This window comes from Carcharodon carcharias, chromosome 19 (assembly GCF_017639515.1).
Source record: "Carcharodon carcharias isolate sCarCar2 chromosome 19, sCarCar2.pri, whole genome shotgun sequence".
NCBI lineage: Eukaryota > Metazoa > Chordata > Chondrichthyes > Lamniformes > Lamnidae > Carcharodon > Carcharodon carcharias.
Genome location: NC_054485.1, coordinates 80,164,174 through 80,180,854, shown reverse-complemented (window position 1 = coordinate 80,180,854; position 16,681 = coordinate 80,164,174). Strand labels below are relative to the sequence as shown.

General features: G+C 58.1%; 1 protein-coding gene across 1 annotated transcript in view; it reads right to left on the bottom strand.

The window, feature by feature from the left end:
• Positions 1–16,681, bottom strand: part of LOC121291255 — a 76,943-nt gene that overhangs the window by 8,492 nt on the left and 51,770 nt on the right. Inside the window, exons 11-12 of the mRNA XM_041212328.1 lie at positions 5,491–5,754; positions 202–477 (exon numbers count right to left, since the gene is read on the bottom strand). Of these exons, the coding sequence (XP_041068262.1) occupies positions 202–477; positions 5,491–5,754 (540 nt within the window). The remainder of the gene's footprint in view (positions 1–201; positions 478–5,490; positions 5,755–16,681) is intronic.

Below are 16,681 nucleotides of genomic sequence, written 5' to 3'. Positions count from 1 at the left end.
GAGGTGTTCATTGGAAAGAGTATGTGGGGTCATTCGGGGGAGAGAAGGGGGGGTCATAGGGGAGAGACTGTTGTGGTCACTGGGGAGAGAGTGGGGGTGTCACTGGGGAGAGAGTGGAGGTGTCACTGGGGAGAGAAGGGGGGTGCCATTGGCCAGTGGTTTGATGGATGCTTGTGACAGGAGGTTTGGAGTCAGACCTACCTTTGCGATTCAGTGTATTAGCTCCATAACCAAGGTACGTGTTTAACCAATCAACACACATTTTCTTTGTGTACTGTTTCTTGTACATGTTGTCGGCCTTGTTACTGTTCCACTTGTTCTGGCTGCTCTCAGCGTAAGGGGAGACAGCGAACCAGGTGGCATGCTCCAGGTCGAAGCTGATCAGCTCGCGCCCATTAAAGGCGTATTGCCGAACTCCGCTCACAGTCCCGTCATCACTCACCTCGCAGCCTGAAGTGTACTGCAGGAAGTTCAGACCTAAAGAAAGGTCAAAAACATCAATAATCAGCAGCCAGTCACACCCAATCTCACCAACACATCCTAAATTTGGGTGACAATCTAACACGAGGGTGTGTTCACCGTTACACACTCCCTGTGAACCTGGGTCACTCTCTAACCCGAGAGCGTGTTCACCATTACACACTCCCCGTGAATCCAGGTCACTCTCTAGCACAATGGCGTGTTCACCATTACACACCCACTGTGAACCCGGGTCACTCTCTAACACGAGGATGAGTTCACCATTACACACCCACTGTGAACCTGGGTCACTATCTAACATGTGGGTGTGTTCACCATTACACACTCCCTGTGAACCTAGGTCATTCCCTAAAACAAGAGCTTGTTCAGCATTACACACCCACTGTGAACCAGGGTCAATCTCTAACATGAGGGTGTGTTCACCATTACAGACTCCCCGTGAACCTCAGTCAGTCTCTAACACGAGGGTGTGTTCACCATTACACATTCCCTGTGAACCCGGGTCACTCTCTAACAAGAGGGTGTGTTCACCATTACACACCCACTGAGAATGTGGGTCACACTCTAACACGAGGGTCTGTTCACCATTACACACTCCCTGTGAAGCTGGGTCACTAACACGAGGGTGTGTTCACCACTACACACCCACTGTGAACCCGGGTCACTCTCTAACACGAGGGTGTGTTCACCATTACACACCCACTATGAACCCGGGTCAATCTCTAACACGAGGGTGTGTTCACCATTACAGACTCCCCGTGAACCTCGGTCAGTCTCTAACATGAGGGCGTGTTTACCATTACACACTCCCTGTGAACCTGGTTAACACTAACACGAGGGTGTGTTCACCGTTACACACCCACAGTGAACCCGGGCCATGCTCAAACACGAGGGTGTGTTCACGATTACACACTCCCTGTGTACCTGGGTCACACACTAATGCAAGGGTGTCTTCACCGTTACACACCCAGTGTGAACCCAGGTCACTCTCTAACATGAGGGTGTCTTCACCATCACACACCTAGTGTGAACCAAGGTCACTCTCTAACACGAGGGCGTGTTCACCATTACACACTCCCTGTGAACCCGGGTCACTCTCTAACACGAGGGCTTGTTCACCGTTAAACACTCCCTGTGATCTCGGGTCACCCTCTAACACGAGGGCGTGTTCACCATTACACACTCCCTGTGAACCCGTCACTCTCTAACACGAGGGCTTGTTCACCGTTAAACACTCCCTGTGATCTCGGGTCACCCTTTAACACGAGGGTGTGTTCACCTTTACCCACTCCATGTGAGCCTGGGTAACACAAACATGAGGGTGTGTTCACATTTACACACCCACTGTGAACCTGAGTCACACTCTAACACGAGGGTCTGTTCACCATTACACTCTCCCTGTGAACCTGGGTCACTCTCTAATACTTGGATGTGTTCATCATTACACACTCCCTATGAACTCAGGTCACTCTCTAACAGGAGGGTGTTCACCATTAGACACTCCCTGTGAACCTGGGTCTTTCTCTAACATGAGGGTGTGTTCACCGTTACACACCCAGTGTGAACTTAGGTAACATGAACACGAGGTGGATTCACCATTACACACTCCCTGTGAGCCCGGGTCACTCTCTAACATGAGAGTGTGTTCACCATTACACACTCCCTATGAACCCGGGTTACTCTCTAACACAAGTCTGTGTTCCCCATTACACACTCCCTGTGAACTCAGGTCACTCTCTAACACGAGAAAATGTACACAGTTACACACCCACTGTGAACCTGGGTCACCCTCTAACACGAGGTGTGTTCACCATTATACAGCCCGAGTGAATCCGGCTCACTCTCTAACACGAGGGTGTGTTCACCATTACACAGCCCGAGTGAATCCGGCTCACTCTCTAACATGAGGGTGTGTTCACCATTACACACCCCGAGTGAATCCGGCTCACTCTCTAACACGAGGGTGTGTTCACCATTACACAGCCCGAGTGAATCCGGCTCACTCTCTAACATGAGGGTGTGTTCACCATTACACACCCACTGTGAACCCGGGTCACTCTCTGAAACGAGGGTGTGTTCCCCATTACACACTCCCTGTGAACTCAGGTCACTCTCTAACACGAGAAAATGTACACAGTTACACACCCACTGTGAACCTGGGTCACCCTCTAACACGAGGGTGTGTTCACCATTACACAGCCCGAGTGAATCCGGCTCACTCTCTAACATGAGGGTGTGTTCACCGTTACACACCCCGAGTGAATCCGGCTCACTCTCTAACATGAGGGTGTGTTCACCGTTACACACCCCGAGTGAATCCGGCTCACTCTCTAACATGAGGGTGTGTTCACCGTTACACAGCCCGAGTGAATCCGGCTCACTCTCTAACATGAGGGTGTGTTCACCGTTACACAGCCCGAGTGAATCCGGCTCACTCTCTAACATGAGGGTGTGTTCACCGTTACACAGCCCGAGTGAATCCGGCTCACTCTCTAACATGAGGGTGTGTTCACCGTTACACAGCCCGAGTGAATCCGGCTCACTCTCTAACATGAGCGTGTGTTCACCGTTACACAGCCCGAGTGAATCCGGCTCACACTCTAACATGAGGGTGCGTTCACCCTTACACACTCCCTGTCAACCTGTGTCACTGGTGTGTTCATCATTAAACATTCTCTGTTAGCCTGTGTCTCTCTCTAACATGAGCGTGTGTTCACTATTCCACACTCGCTGTGAACCTGGGTCAGTCTCTAAATAGAGGGTTTGTTCACCACTACACACTCCATGTGAACCTGGGTCATTCTCTAACACGAGGGTGTGTTCACCATTACACACCCATTGTGAACCCAGATCACTCTCTAATACAAGGATGTGTTCACCCTTACACACTCCCTGTGAACCCAGGTCACTCTCTAACACGAGGGCGTGTTCACCATTACACACCCACTGTGAACCCAGATCACTCTCTAATACAAGGATGTGTTCACCCTTACACACTCCCTGTGCACCCAGGTCACTCTCTGACATGAGTGTGTGTTCCCCATTACACACTCCCTGTGAACCCAGGGCACTCTCTATCACGAGGGTGTGTTCACCATTAAACACTCCCTGTGAACCCGCGTCACTCTCTGACACGAGGGTGTGTTCACCATTACACACTCCCTGTGAGCCAGGGTCACTCTCTAACATGAGCGTGTGTTCACCATTACACACTCCCTGTGAACCAGGGTCACACTCTAACATGAGGGTGCATTTACCATTACACACTTGCTGTGAACCTGGGTCATTCTCTACCACGAGTAACACACCCACTGTGAACCCGGGTCACTCTCAACATGAGGGTGTGTTCACCCCTACATACTCCCTGTAAACCTGAGTCACTCTCTAACACGAGGGCGTGTTCACCGTTACATACCCACTGTGAACCCAGGTCACTCTCTGACACGAGGGTGTGTTCCCCATTACACACTCCCTGTGAACCCAGGTCACTCTCTATCACGAGGGTGTGTTCACCATTAAACACTTCCTGTGAATCCGTGTCACTCTCTGACACGAGGGTGTGTTCCCCATTATACACTCCCTGTGAACCCGGGTCACTCTCTAATACTTGGGTGTGTTCATCATTACTCACTTGCTTTTACCCTGGGTCTTTCTCTAACATGAGGGTGTGTTCACCGTTACACACCCAGTGTGAACCTAGGTAACATGAACATGAGGTGAATTCACCATTACACACTCCCTGTGAGCCCGGGTCACTTTCTAACATGAGAATGTGTTCACCATTACACACTCCCTATGAACCCGGGTCACTCTCTAACACAAGTGTGTGTTCACCCTTACACACCCACTGTGAATCCATGTCACTCTGACACGAGGGTGTGTTCCCCATTACACACTCCCTGTGAAACCGGGTCACTCTCTAACACGAGAGTGTGTTCACCCTTACACACCCACTGTGAACCCAGGTCACTCTCTGACACAAGGGTGTGTTCCCCATTAAACACTCCCTGTGAACTCGGGTCACTCTCTAACACGAGAAAATGTTCACAGTTACACACCCACTGTGAACCTGGGTCACCCTCTAACACGAGGGTGTGTTCACCATTACACACCCCGAGTGAATCCGGCTCACTCTCTAACATGAGGGTGTGTTCACCATTACACACCCACTGTGAACCCGGGTTAATCACTAACATGAGGGTGTGTTCACCATTACACACACCTGGTGAACCTCGGTCACACTCTAACATGAGGGTGTGTTCACCCTTACACACTCTCGGTGAACCCGGGTCACTCTCTAGCATGAGGGTGTCTTCACCATTATACACTCCCTGTGAACCTGTGTAACACGAAGATGAGGGTGTGTTCACCATTACACATTCACTGTGAGCCTGGGTCACTCTCTAACACGATGGCGTGTTCACCGTTAGACACACCCTGTGAAACCGGCTCACTCTCTAACACTTGGGTGTCTTCACCATCATACACTTAGTGTGAACCGGGGTCACTCTCTAACATGAGGGCTTGTTCACCGTTACACACTCTATGCGTGCCTGGGTAACACGAACACTAGGGTGAGTTCACCATTACACACTCCCTGTGAGCCCGGGTCACTCTCTAACATGAGTGTGTGTTCACCATTACACACTCCCTGTGAACCAGGATCACACTCTAATACTTGGGTGTGTTCATCATTACACACTTGCTGTGAACCTGGGTCTTTCTCTAACATAGGGTGTGTTCACCGTTACACACCCAGTGTGAACTTAGGTAACATGAACACGAGGTGAATTCACCATTACACACTCCCTGTGAGCCTGGGTCACTCTCTAACATGAGAGTGTGTTCACCATTACACACTCCCTATGAACCCGGGTCACCCTCTAACACGAGAGTGTGTTCACCATTACACACCCACTGTGAACCCGGTTTAATCTCTGACTCAAGGGTGTGTTCACCGTTACACACTCCCTGTGAACGTGGGTAACACTAACACGAGCGTGCACTAACCATTCTTGTCACTGTGTGTTCGCCGTGTTGCTATCTTTACATTGGCGAGGGACAGCTTCTCTCGATCGACCAATCTCTGTGTCTCTTGATCCCAATACTCCTGCTGCAGTGATGAGTTCATCCACGGTTGCCGTGGGACGTCTTTCTTGCTGTGGCTGTCATAGTAGGTTATCTGCACACCGTCGAGAACACCAGCATGAATGAACTCGGGGAGGTCCCCACTGTTAAGCATTGTGGTATAGTAATACCTGAGGGAGTGCGACTCTGCCAAAGGCAAAAAAACATACCGCCTTCAGAATGGGGGATTCACACATGATGGCTCTGCCACTTACCTGTACCCCTGCCCCTCCTCCTGGCTAGGTCATTCCAAACAAGGGCGGGTAATTCCCATCTGAATGGGAGAGTTTACAAATCAATGCTGAAATAATTAAACCAAATGAAACGCAACAAAAGAAACGACCATGAGAGGTTCCAAAAAGGGGAGGGAAGGTGGGAGAGAAAGGGAGAGGAGGGGGGAGAGAGAGAGAAAGGGGGAGGAGGGCAAAGGGAAAAAGGGGAATGGGGGGGAGGGAGAGAGAGAGAAAAGGGAGTGAGCGAGGGGAGAGAGATAAAGGGAGGGGGAGGGAGAGAAAGGGGGAGGGACGGGAATAGAGAGAAAAAGGGGGAGGGAGGGGGACGGTGCAGAGGGAGAGAAAAAGGGGGAGGGAGGGGGAGGGGGGAGAAAGAGGGAGGAGGGAAGAAAGAGGGAGAGAGGGAGGGGAGAAATAGGGAGAAAGGGGGAGCGGGAGGTTGAGGGAGAAAGGGGGAGGGAGAGAAAGAGGCAGGGGGAGGGGAGAGGGGGAGAAAGAGGGAGGGGAGGGGGAGAAAGAGGGAGAAGGGGGAGCAGGAGCTTGAGGGAGAAAGAGGGAGAAGGGGGAGGGGAGAAGGGAGAGGGGAGAAAGGAGGAGAAAGGGGGAGGGGAAGGGGGAGGGGGAGACAGGGGGAGGGGGAGACAGAGGGGAGAGGAGACAGAGGGTGGGGGAGGGGAGACAGAGGGAAGGGGAGGGGGAGAAAGAGGGAGGGGGGAGGGGATGGGGAGAAAGGGGGGAGGGGGAGGGGAGAATGAGGGACAGGAGGGGGAGACAGGGGGAGGGGGAGACCTAGGGAAAGGGAGACAGAGGGAGGGGGAGATGCAGGCAGAGGGACGGAGAAGGGTAGGGGGAGAAAGAGGGCGGGGAGGTGGAGAAAGAGGGCGGGGAGGTGGAGAAAGAGGGCGGGGAGAAAGAGGGAGGGGAGGTGGAGGCAGATAAAGAGGGAGGGGAGGCAGATAAAGAGGAAGGGAAGGGGTAGGGAAGCGCAATGGGGAGGGAGGGGTTAGGCGAGGGGGGAATGGAGGCAGGGAGTGGGAGAAAGAGGGAGGGGGAGGGATGGTGAAAGAGGGGAAGGGAGGAGGAGAAAGTGGGAGGGGGAGAAAGAGGGAGTGGAGGGAAGGGTAGGGAGGGGGAAGAGGCAGGGGAACGGAGGGGCAGAAAGAGGGAGCGGAGGGATGGGGAGAAAGAAGGAGGAGAGGGGGAGTAATAGGGGGGCAGAAAGTGGGAGTGCAAGAAAGATGGAGGGAGAGGTGGTGGGTGGGGGAGAAAGAGGGAGTGGGATGGAGGGAAAGATGGAGAGGGAGAGGGATAAAGAGGGAGGGTGAGAAAGAGAGAGAGGGAGGGGGAGAAAGAGGGATAAGGAGGGGGAGAAAGAGGGATAGGGAGGGGGCAAAAGAGGGTGGGGGAGGGGGTGAAAGAGGTTGGGGGAGGGGGTGAAAGAGGTTGGGGGAGGGGGTGAAAGAGGTTGGGGAGGGGGAGAAAGCGGGAGGGGAAGCAGTGAAAAAGGAAGAGGGAGGGGAGAAAGAGGGAGGGGTGGGGGGAAGAAAGAGGGAGGGGGAGAAAGAGGAATGGGGAGAAAGATGGAGAGTGAGGGGGATAAAGAGGGAGAGGGGGGGTGAGAAAGAGAGAGAGGGAGGGGGAGAATGGGGGAGGCGAGAATGAGGGAGAGGGATTGGGAGGGTGAGGGATGGGGAGAAAGCGGGAGGGATGGATTGAGGGGAATAAAGAGGGGGTGGGAGGGGAGAAAGAGGAGGTGGGTGGAGAAAGAGAGGGTGGCAGAAGGACAAAGAGGAAGGGGCAGAAAGCAGGATGGGGAGAAAGAGGGAAGGGAGGGGAAGAAAGAGGGAGGGGGAGGGGGTGAAAGAGGGAGAGGGAGGGAGTGAAAGAGGGTGAGGGAGGGGGTGAAAGAGGGAGGGGAAGGTGTGAAAGAGGGAGGGGGTGAAAGTGAGAGGAGAGGGGAGGGGGAGGAAGAGGGATGGGGGGGACAAAGAATGAGGGGAGAGGGAGAAAGAGGGAGGGGAGGGTGAGAAAGAGGGAGGGGAGGGGGAGAAAGAGGGAGGGGAGGGGGAGAAAGAGGGAGGGGAGGGGGAGAAAGAGGGAGGGGAGGGGGAGAAAGAGGGAGGGGAGGGGGAGAAAGAGGGAGAGGGAGGGGGAGAAAGAGAGGGAGGGGGAGAAAAAGGGAGAGGGAGGGGAGAAAGAGGGGGAGAGAGGGGCAGAGAGAGAGGGAGGGAGTGGGAGGGGGAGGGAGTGGGAGGGGGAGGGAGTGGGAGTGGGATGGAGGGAAAGATGGAGAGGGAGGGGGATAAAGATGGAGAGGGAAGTTGAGAAAGAGAGAGAGGGAGGGGGAGAACGAGAATGAGGGAAGGGGATGGGGAGAGTGAGAGATTGGGAGAAAGAGGGTGGGAGGGATTGAGGGGGATAAAGAGGGGGTGGGAGAGGGAGAAAGAGGAGGTGGGGAGAAAGAGAGGGTGGGAGCAGGACAAAGAGGGAGGGGCAGAAAGCAGGAGGGGGAGAAAGATGGAGGGGATGGGGAGAAAGAGGGTGGGGGAGGGGTAGAAAGAGGGAGATGAAGCTGTGAAAGAGGGAGAGGGAGGGGGTGAAAGAGGGAGGAGAGGGGTGGGGGAGGAAGAGGGATGGTGGGACAAAGAGGGAGGGGAGAGGGAGAAAGAGGGAGCGGAGGTGAAAAAAGAGGAAGGGGAGAAAGAGGGAGGGGTTGGGGAGGGGAAGAAAGAGGAAGGGGAGGGGAGAATGAGGGACGGGAGGGGTAGACAGGGGGAGGGGAAGACAGAGGGAAGGGGAGACAGAGCGACGGGGAGGGGAGACAGAGAGAAGGGGAGGGGGAGAAAGAGGGAGGGGGAGGGGGAGGCAGAGGGAGAAAGGGGGGAGGGGAGAAATAGGAAGGGGAGGAGGAGAAGGAGGGAGGGGAGTTGGAGAAAGAGGGCGGGGAGGCGGAGAAAGAGATCAGTGAGGGTGATAAAGAGGGGGGAGAGGGGAGAAAGAGGGAGGGAAAACAGATAAAGAGGGAGGGGAGGGGTAGGTAGACACGATGGGGAGGGAGGGATAGGTGAGGGGGGAGTGGAGGGTGGGAGTGGGAGAAAGAGGGAAGGGGAGAAAGAGGGAGTGGAGGGAAGGGTAGGGAGGGGGAAGAGGGATGGGGAGGGAGGGGGAGAAAGAGTGAGTGGAGGGATGGTGAGGGAGGGGAGGAAAGAGGGAGAGAGAGGGAGGGAGAGGAGAGGGAGGGGAGAAAGAGGGAGGGGGAGGGTGAGAAAGAGAGAGAGGGAGGGGGAGAATGGGGGATGGGGATGGGGAGAAAGAAGGAAATGGAGTGGGTGAAAGAGGGAGAGGGAGGGTGTGAAAGAGGGAGAGGGAGGGGGTGAAAGAGGTTTGGGAAGGGGATGAAAGAGGGTGGGGGAGCCGTGGAAGAGGCAGAGGGAGGGGGAGAAAGAGGGAGGAGAGGGGAGAGGAAGAAAGAGGGAGGGGAGGTGAAAAAAGAGGGAGGGGAGAAAGAGGGAGGGGGAGAAAGAGGGAGTGGGATGGAGGGAAAGATGGAGAAAGAGGGGGATAAAGAGGGAGCAGGAGGGTGAGATAGAGAGAGAGGGAGGGGGTGAATGGGGGAGGACGAGAATGATGGAGAGGGATGGGGAGAAAGAGGGGATGGGAGGGGGAGAAAGAGGAGGTGGGGAGTGAAAGAGAGAGTGGGAGAGGGACAAAGAGGGAGGGGCAGAAAGCAGGAGGGGGAGAAAGAGGGAGGGGAGGGGGAGAAAGAGGGAGGGGGAGTGGGAGAAAGAGGGAGGAGGGGGGGTTGAAAGAGGGTAGGGGAGGGGGAGAAAGAGGGTGGGGGAGGGGGAGAAAGAGGGTGGGGGAGCCTTGAAAGAGGGATAGGGAGGGGGTGAAAGAGGGAGGAGAGGGGAGGGGAGGAAGAGGGATGGGGGAGAAAGAGGGAGGGGAGAGGGAAAAAGAGGGAGGGGAAGAAAGAGGGAGGGGGAGGGGAGAATGAGGCACGGGAGGGGGATACAGGGGGGAGGGGAAGACAGAGGGAAGGGGTGACAGAGGGAGGGGAAGGGGAGACAGAGACAAGGGGAGGGGGAGAAAGAGGGAGGGGGAGGGGAGGGGAGGGGGAGGGCAGATTGAGGGACAGGAGGGGGTGACAGGGGGTGGGGGAGACAGAAGGAGGGGAGGTGGAGGCAGAGGGAGGGAGAGGGGGAGGGGGAGAAATAGGGAGGGGAGGAGGAGAAATAGGGAGGGGAGGTGGAGAAAGAGGGAGGGGAGGGGGAGAAAGAGGGAGGGAAGGCAGATAAAGAGGGAGGGAAGAGGTAGGGAGGCGTGATTGGGGGGGAGGGTGTAGGCGAGAGGGGAGTGGAGGGAGGGAGTGGGAGAAAGAGGGAAGGGGAGAAAGAGGGATGGAGAGGGATGGAGAGGGATGGAGAGGGGGGAGAGAGGGGGAGAACAAGGGAGGGGGAGGGGGAGAAAGAGGGAGGGGGAGTGGGTGAAAGTGGGAGAGGGAGGGGGTGAATGTGGGTGGGGGAGGGGGTGCAAGAGGGAGGGGGAGGGGGTGAAAGAGTGAGGGGGAGGGCGTGAAATAGGGACGGGGTGAAAGAGGGAGGGGAGGGGGGGAAGAGGGATGTGGAGGGGGTGAAAGAGGGAGGGGATGGGGAGGGGGAGAAAGAGGGAAGGGGAGGGGGAAAGAGGGAGAGGGAGGGGGAAAGTGGGAGGGGGAGGAGGAGAAAGAGGGGGATAAAGAGGAGGGGGGAGAAAGAGGGAAGGAAGGCAGATAAAGAGGGCGGAGTGGGGTAGGGAGGCGCGATGGGGAGGGAGGGGGTTGGTGAGGGGGAGGGATTGAGGCAGATAAAGAGGGGGTGGGAGGGGGAGAAAGTGAGGGTGGTAGACGGACAAAGAGGGAGGGGCAGAAAGCAGCAGGAGGAGGAAGAGGGAGGGGGAGAAAGAAGGAGGGGAGGGAGAGAAAGAGAGAGGCGAGGGAGAGAAAGAGGGAGGGGAGAGAAAGAGGGAGGGGGAGGGGGTGAAAGAGCGAGAGGGAGGGGGTGAAAGAGGGTGGGAGAGGGTGGGGGAGGGGGTGAAAGAGGGTGTGGGAAGAGGAGAAAGAGGGATGGGGGAGAAAGAGGGAGGGGAGGTGAAAAAAGAGGGAGGGGAGAAAGAGGGAGGGGGTTGGGGGTGAAGAAAGAGGGAGGGGGAAGGGAGAATGAGGGATAGGAGTGGAAGACAGGGGGAGGGGGAGACAGAGGGACGGGGAGGGGAGGCAGAGAGAAGGGGAGGGGGAGGAAGAGGGAGGGGAGGGGAGATTGAGGGTCAGGATGGGGAGACAAGGGGAGGGGAGACAGACGGAGGGGGATGTAGAGGCAGAGGGAGGGAGAGCGGGAGGGGGAGTAATAGGGAGGGGAGGAGAAAGAGGGAGGGGAGGTGGAGAAAGAGGGAGGGTAGGCAGAGAAAGAGGGAGGGGAGGGGGAGAAAGAGGGAGGGGAGGGGGAGAAAGAGGGAGGGGAGGGGGAGAAAGAGGGAGGGGAGGGGGAGAAAGAGGGACGGGGAGGGGGAGAAAAAGGGAGAGGGAGGGGGTGAAAGAGGGTGGGGGAGGTGTAGAAAGAGGGAGAGGAAACTGTGGAAGAGGGAGAGGGAGGGGGTGAAAGAGGGAGGAGAGGGGTGGAGGAGGAAGAGGGATGGGGGGACAAAGAGGGAGGTGAGAGGAAGAAAGAGGGAGGGGAGGTGAATAAAGAGGGAGGGGAGAAAGAGGTCGATGAGGGGGATAAAGAGGGGGGAGGGGGAGAAAGAGGGAGGGAAGGCAGATAAAGAGGGAGGGAAGGGGTAGGGAGGCGCGATGGGCAGGGAGGGGTAGGCAAGGGGGGAGTGGAGGGTGGGAGTGGGAGAAAGAGGGAAGGGGAGAAAGAGGGAGTGGAGGGAAGGGTAGGGAGCGGGAAGAGGGAGCGGGAGGGAGGGGGAGAAAGAGTGACTGGAGGGATGGAGAGGGAGGGGAGGAAAGAGGGAGAGGGAGGGAGGGAGAGAAAGAGGGAGGGGGCGGGGGAAAGTGGGAGGGTGAGCTGGAGAAAGGGGGAGCGGGTGAAAGAGGGAGGGGAGGGTGAGAAAGAGGTAGAGGGAGGGGGAGAAAGATGGAGGGGAGGGGGAGAAAGGGGGGGAGAAAGTGGAAGTGGGAGAAAGAGGGTGAGGGAGGGGGAGAAAGAGGGAGAGGGAGGGGGAGAGAGGGGGAGAATGATGGACAGGGAGTGGGAGAGAGGGGGAGAAACAGGGAGAGGGATGGGGAGAAAGAGGGGGAGGGAGGGGGAGAAAGAGGAAGAGGGAAGGGGAGAAAGAGCGAGAGGGAGGGAGAGGGAGTGAGAGAAAGAGGAAGGGAGAGAAAGAGGGAGGGCGGGGAAGAGGGAGTGGGATGGAGGGAAAGATGGAGAGGGAGGGGGATAAAGAGGGAGAGGGAGGGTGAGAAAGAGAGAGAGGGAGGGGGAGAATGGGGGATGGGGAGGGGGAGAAAGAAGGAGGGGGAGTGGGTGAAAGAGGGAGAGGGAGGGGGTGAAAGAGGGTGGGGTAGGGGGTGAAAGTGGTTGGGGGAGGGGATGAAAGAGGGTGGGGGAGCCGTGGAAGAGGGAGAGGGAGGGGGTAAAAGAGGGAGGAGAGGGGAGAGGGAGAAAGAGGGAGGGGGAGAAAAAGGGAGGGGGAGAAAGAGGGAGTGGGATGGAGGGAAAGATGGAGAGAGAGGGGGATAAAGAGGGAGCGGGAGGGTGAGTTAGAGAGAGAGGGAGGGGGTGAATGGGGGAGGGCGAGAATGATGGAGAGGGATGGGGAGAAAGAGGGGATGGGATGGGGAGAAAGAGGAGGTGGGGAGTGAAAGAGAGGGTGTGAGAGGGACAAAGAGGGAGGGGCAGAAAGCAGGAGGGGAGAAAGAGGGAGGGGAGAGGAAGAAAGAGGGAGGGGAGGGGGAGAAAGAGGGAGGGGAGGGGGAGAAAGAGGGTGGGGGAGTGGGAGAAAGAAGGAGGGGGAGTGGGTAAAAGAGGGAGGGAGAGGGGTTGAAAGAGGGTGGGGGAGGGGGAGAAAGAGGTGGGGGAGGGGGAGAAAGTGGGAGGGGAAACCTTGAAAGAGGGATAGGGAGGGGGGTGAAAGAGGGAGGAGAGGGGAGGGGGAGCAAGAGGGATGGGGGCAGAAAGAGGGAGGGGAGAGGGAAAAAGAGGGAGGGGAGAGGGAAAAAGAGGGAGGGGAGAAAGAGGCAGTGGGTGGGGAGGGTAAGAAAGAGGGAGGGGGAGGGGAGAATGAGGGACGGGAGGGGGATACAGGGGGGAGGGGAAGACAGAGGGAAGGGTAAGGGGAGACAGAGAGAAGGGGAGAGGGAGAAAGAGGGAGGGGGAGGGGAGGGGAGATTGAGGGACAGGAGGGGGTGACAGGGGGTGGGGGAGACAGAGGGAGGGGGAGGTGGAGGCAGAGGGAGGGGGAGGGGGAGGGGGAGAAATAGGGAGGGGAGGTGGAGAAATAGGGAGGGGAGGTGGAGAAAGAGGGAGGGAAGGGGCGAAAGAGGGAGGGAAGGGGGAGATAGAGGGAGGGAAGGCAGATAAAGAGGGAGGGAAGAGGTAGGGAGGCACGATGGGGAGGGAGGGTGTAGGCGAGAGGGGAGTGAAGGGAGGGAGTGGGAGAAAGAGGGAAGGGGAGAAAGAGGGATGGAGAGGGATGGAGAGAGGGGGAGGGAGGAGGAGAACGAGGGAGGGGGAGGAGGGAGAAAGAGGGAGGAGGAGTGGGTGAAAGTGGGAGAGGGAGGGGGTGAATGTGGGTGGGGGAGGGGCTGAAAGAGGGAGGGGGAGGGGGTGAAAGAGTGAGGGGGAGGGCGTGAAATAGGGAGGGGGTGAAAGAGGGAGGGGAGTGGGGAAGAGGGATGAGGGGAGAAAGAGGTTGTGGGAGTGGGTGAAAGAGGGATGGGGAGGGGGTGAAAGCGGGAGGGGATGGGGAGGGGGAGAAGGAGGGTGGGGGCGGGTCAGGGAGCGAAAGAGGGACAGGGAGCGAGAGAGGAAGACAGAGGTAGGGGGACGGGGAGACAGGGAGGGGGGGACAGAGGGAGCGGGGGGGAGATGGGGGAGAAAGAGGGAGGGTGTATGTGGAGCAAAAGTGAGGGGCAGGGGGAGACAGAGAGGGAGGGGGAGGAAGAGGATGGGGGAGGGGGAAGAAAGAGGGAGGGGGTGAAAGAGGGAGGGGGAGGTGAAGAAAGAGGAAGGGCAGAAAGAGGGAGGGGGTGGGGAGGGGGGAAGAGGGAGGGAAAGGGGTGGGGGAGACAGTGGAGGCGGAGACATGGGGAGGAAGAGGGAGGGGAGAAAGAGGGAGGGGAAGAAAGAGGGAGAGGGAGTGGGTGAAAGAGGGAGGGGGAGGAGGTGAAAGAGGGAGGGGATGGGGAGGGGGAGAAAGTGGGAGGAGGAGGGGAGAAAGAGGGAAGAGGAGGGGCAGAAAGAGGGAAGGGGGTGAGGGGTTAAGGAGAGAAAGAGGGCGGGGAGAAAGTGGGAGGGAGAGAAAGAGGGAGGAGTAGGGGGAGAGGAAGACAGAGGGGGGGAGGTGGAGGGGAAGAGGGAGAGGGGGAGGCAGGGAGGGGGAGACAGAGGGAGGGGAAAGGGGGAGGGGGAGAAAGAGGGAGGGGGAGGGAGAGAAAGAGATGAAAAAAAGGGAGGGGAGAAAGAGGGAGGAGGTGGGGAGGGGGAGAAAGAGGGAGGGGGAGGGGTAGAAAATGGGAGGAGGGAGGGGAGGGGCAGACAGGGGAGGGGGAGACAGGAGGATGGTGAGATGGGGGGAAGGGGAGACAGAGGGAGGAGGAAGGGGAGAAAGAGGGAGGGGAGGGGTAGAAAGAGGGAGGGGAGGGGTAGAAAGAGGGAGGGGAGGGGGAGAAAGAGGGAGAGGGAGAGAGAGGGATAGGGAGGGGGAGAAAGAGGTAAGGGAAGAAAGAGGGAGTGGAATGGGGGAAGATGGAGAGGGAGGGGGTGAAAGAGGGAGAGGGAGAGGGAGAGGGAGGGGGAGAAAGCGGGAGAAGGAGGGGGAGAAGGAGAGAGGGGAGGGGGAGAAAGAGGGAGGGGAGGGGGAGATAGTGGGAGGGGGAGAGGGAGCTAGAGGGGTCGGGGGAGACAGGAGAGGGGGTGACGGGGGAGGGGGAGAAAGAGGGAGGGGGAGGGGGAGAAAGAGGGAGGAAGAGGGAGGGGGAGGGGGAGAAAGAGGGAGCGGGAGGAGGAGAAAGAGGGAGGGGAGGGGGAGAAAGAGGGAGGGGAGGGGGAGAAAGAGGGAGGGGCGGGGGAGAAAGAGGGAGGGGCGGGGGAGAAAGAGGGAGGGGGAGGGGGAGAAAGAGGGAGGGGGAGGGGGAGAAAGAGGGAGCGGGAGTGGGTGAAAGAGGGAGTGGGTGGGGTGAAAGAGGGAGTGGGGAGGGGTAGAAAGAGGGAGGGGGAGTGGGTGAAAGATGTAGAGGGATGGGGAGAAAGGGGAGGCACAGTGAGGGGATGAAAGAGAAAGGGAGAGGGAGGGGAAGGGAAAGGGAGGGGAAGAAAGAGGTAGGGGGACAAAGAGGGAAGGACAGGGAGGAAGAGAAAGAGGGAAGGAAAGAGGGAGGGAAATGGAGCAAGAGAAAATGTGAGGGGTAGGGGAGAGAAAGTAAGAGGTGGAAGGAGGGAGAGAAAGAGGGAGAAGGTTGGAGGGGTAGGCATGGAGAGAAAGAGGGAGGGGGAGTGAGGGGGAGAAAGAGGGAGTAAGAGGGAGGGAAGGAGAGGGGAAGAAAGAGAGAGGGAGGGAGAAGGAGGGAGGGGGAGGGAGGGGGAGAAACAGTGAGGTGGAGGGAGGGGGAGAAAGAGGGTGAGGGAGGGAGAGGGAGAAAGAGGGAGGTGGAGGGAGGGGGAGACAGAGGGAGAGGGAGGGAGGGGGAGAAAGGAGGGGGGAGCATGGCTAGAAAGAGGGAGGGGGAAGGAGGGGAACAAAGAGGGAGGGTTGAGAAAGAGGGCAGGGGGAGGGAGGGAAGGGGGAAAGAGGGAGGTGGAGGGAGGAGAGAGATGGAGAGACAGGGAAGGGGGAGTGGGAGGGGGAGAAGGAGGAGTGGGAGGGTGAGGAGGGGGAGAGGGAGAAGGGGAGAAGGAGGAGTGGCAGGGTGAGGAGGTGGAGAGGGAGGGGCGAGAACGGGTCGAGGGGGCGAGAACAGGTCGAGGGCGAGAAAGAGGTGAGGGAGGGGATAGATGGGGGAGAGGGAGGGGGAAAAGGGGGAGAGGGAGGGGGAAGAAGGGGGACAAGGAGGGAGGAGAAGCGAGAAAGGGAGGGCGGAGAAGGGGGAGAGGGAGGTGGAGAAGGGGAGAGGGAGGGGAGAAGGGGAGAGGGAGGGGAGAAGGGGGAGGGGATGGTGGAGAAGGGGTGGAGGGGGGAGTAGGGGGAGAAGTGGGAGAATGAGGGGCGCGATGGGGGAGGGGGAGAGGAGAAGGGAGAGATGGAGGGGGAGATGGGCGAGAGGGTGTGGGGGAGAAGGGTGAGAGGGAGGGTGAGAAGGGCGAGACGGAGAGGGAGAGGGGGAGAAGGGAGAGAGCGAGGGCAGAGAAAGGCGGGAGGGAGAGGGGAGAAGGGCGAGAGGGAGGGGGGAGAAGGGGGAGAGGGAGGGGGAGTAGGGGGAGGGGGAGGTGGAGAAGGGGGGGTGGACAAGGGGGAGGGGGAGAAAGAGGGAGGGGGAGAAGACAGAGGGGAAGGGAGAGGGTATAGAGGGGGAGGGAAATGGGATAGAGGGGGAGGGGTTGTGGGATAGAGGGGGGAGGGGTTAGAAGTGCTGGGGATAGAGGGGGTGGTGGAGGGGATAGCAGTGGTGGGGATAGAGGGGGAGGGAGAAGGGATGGAGGGGG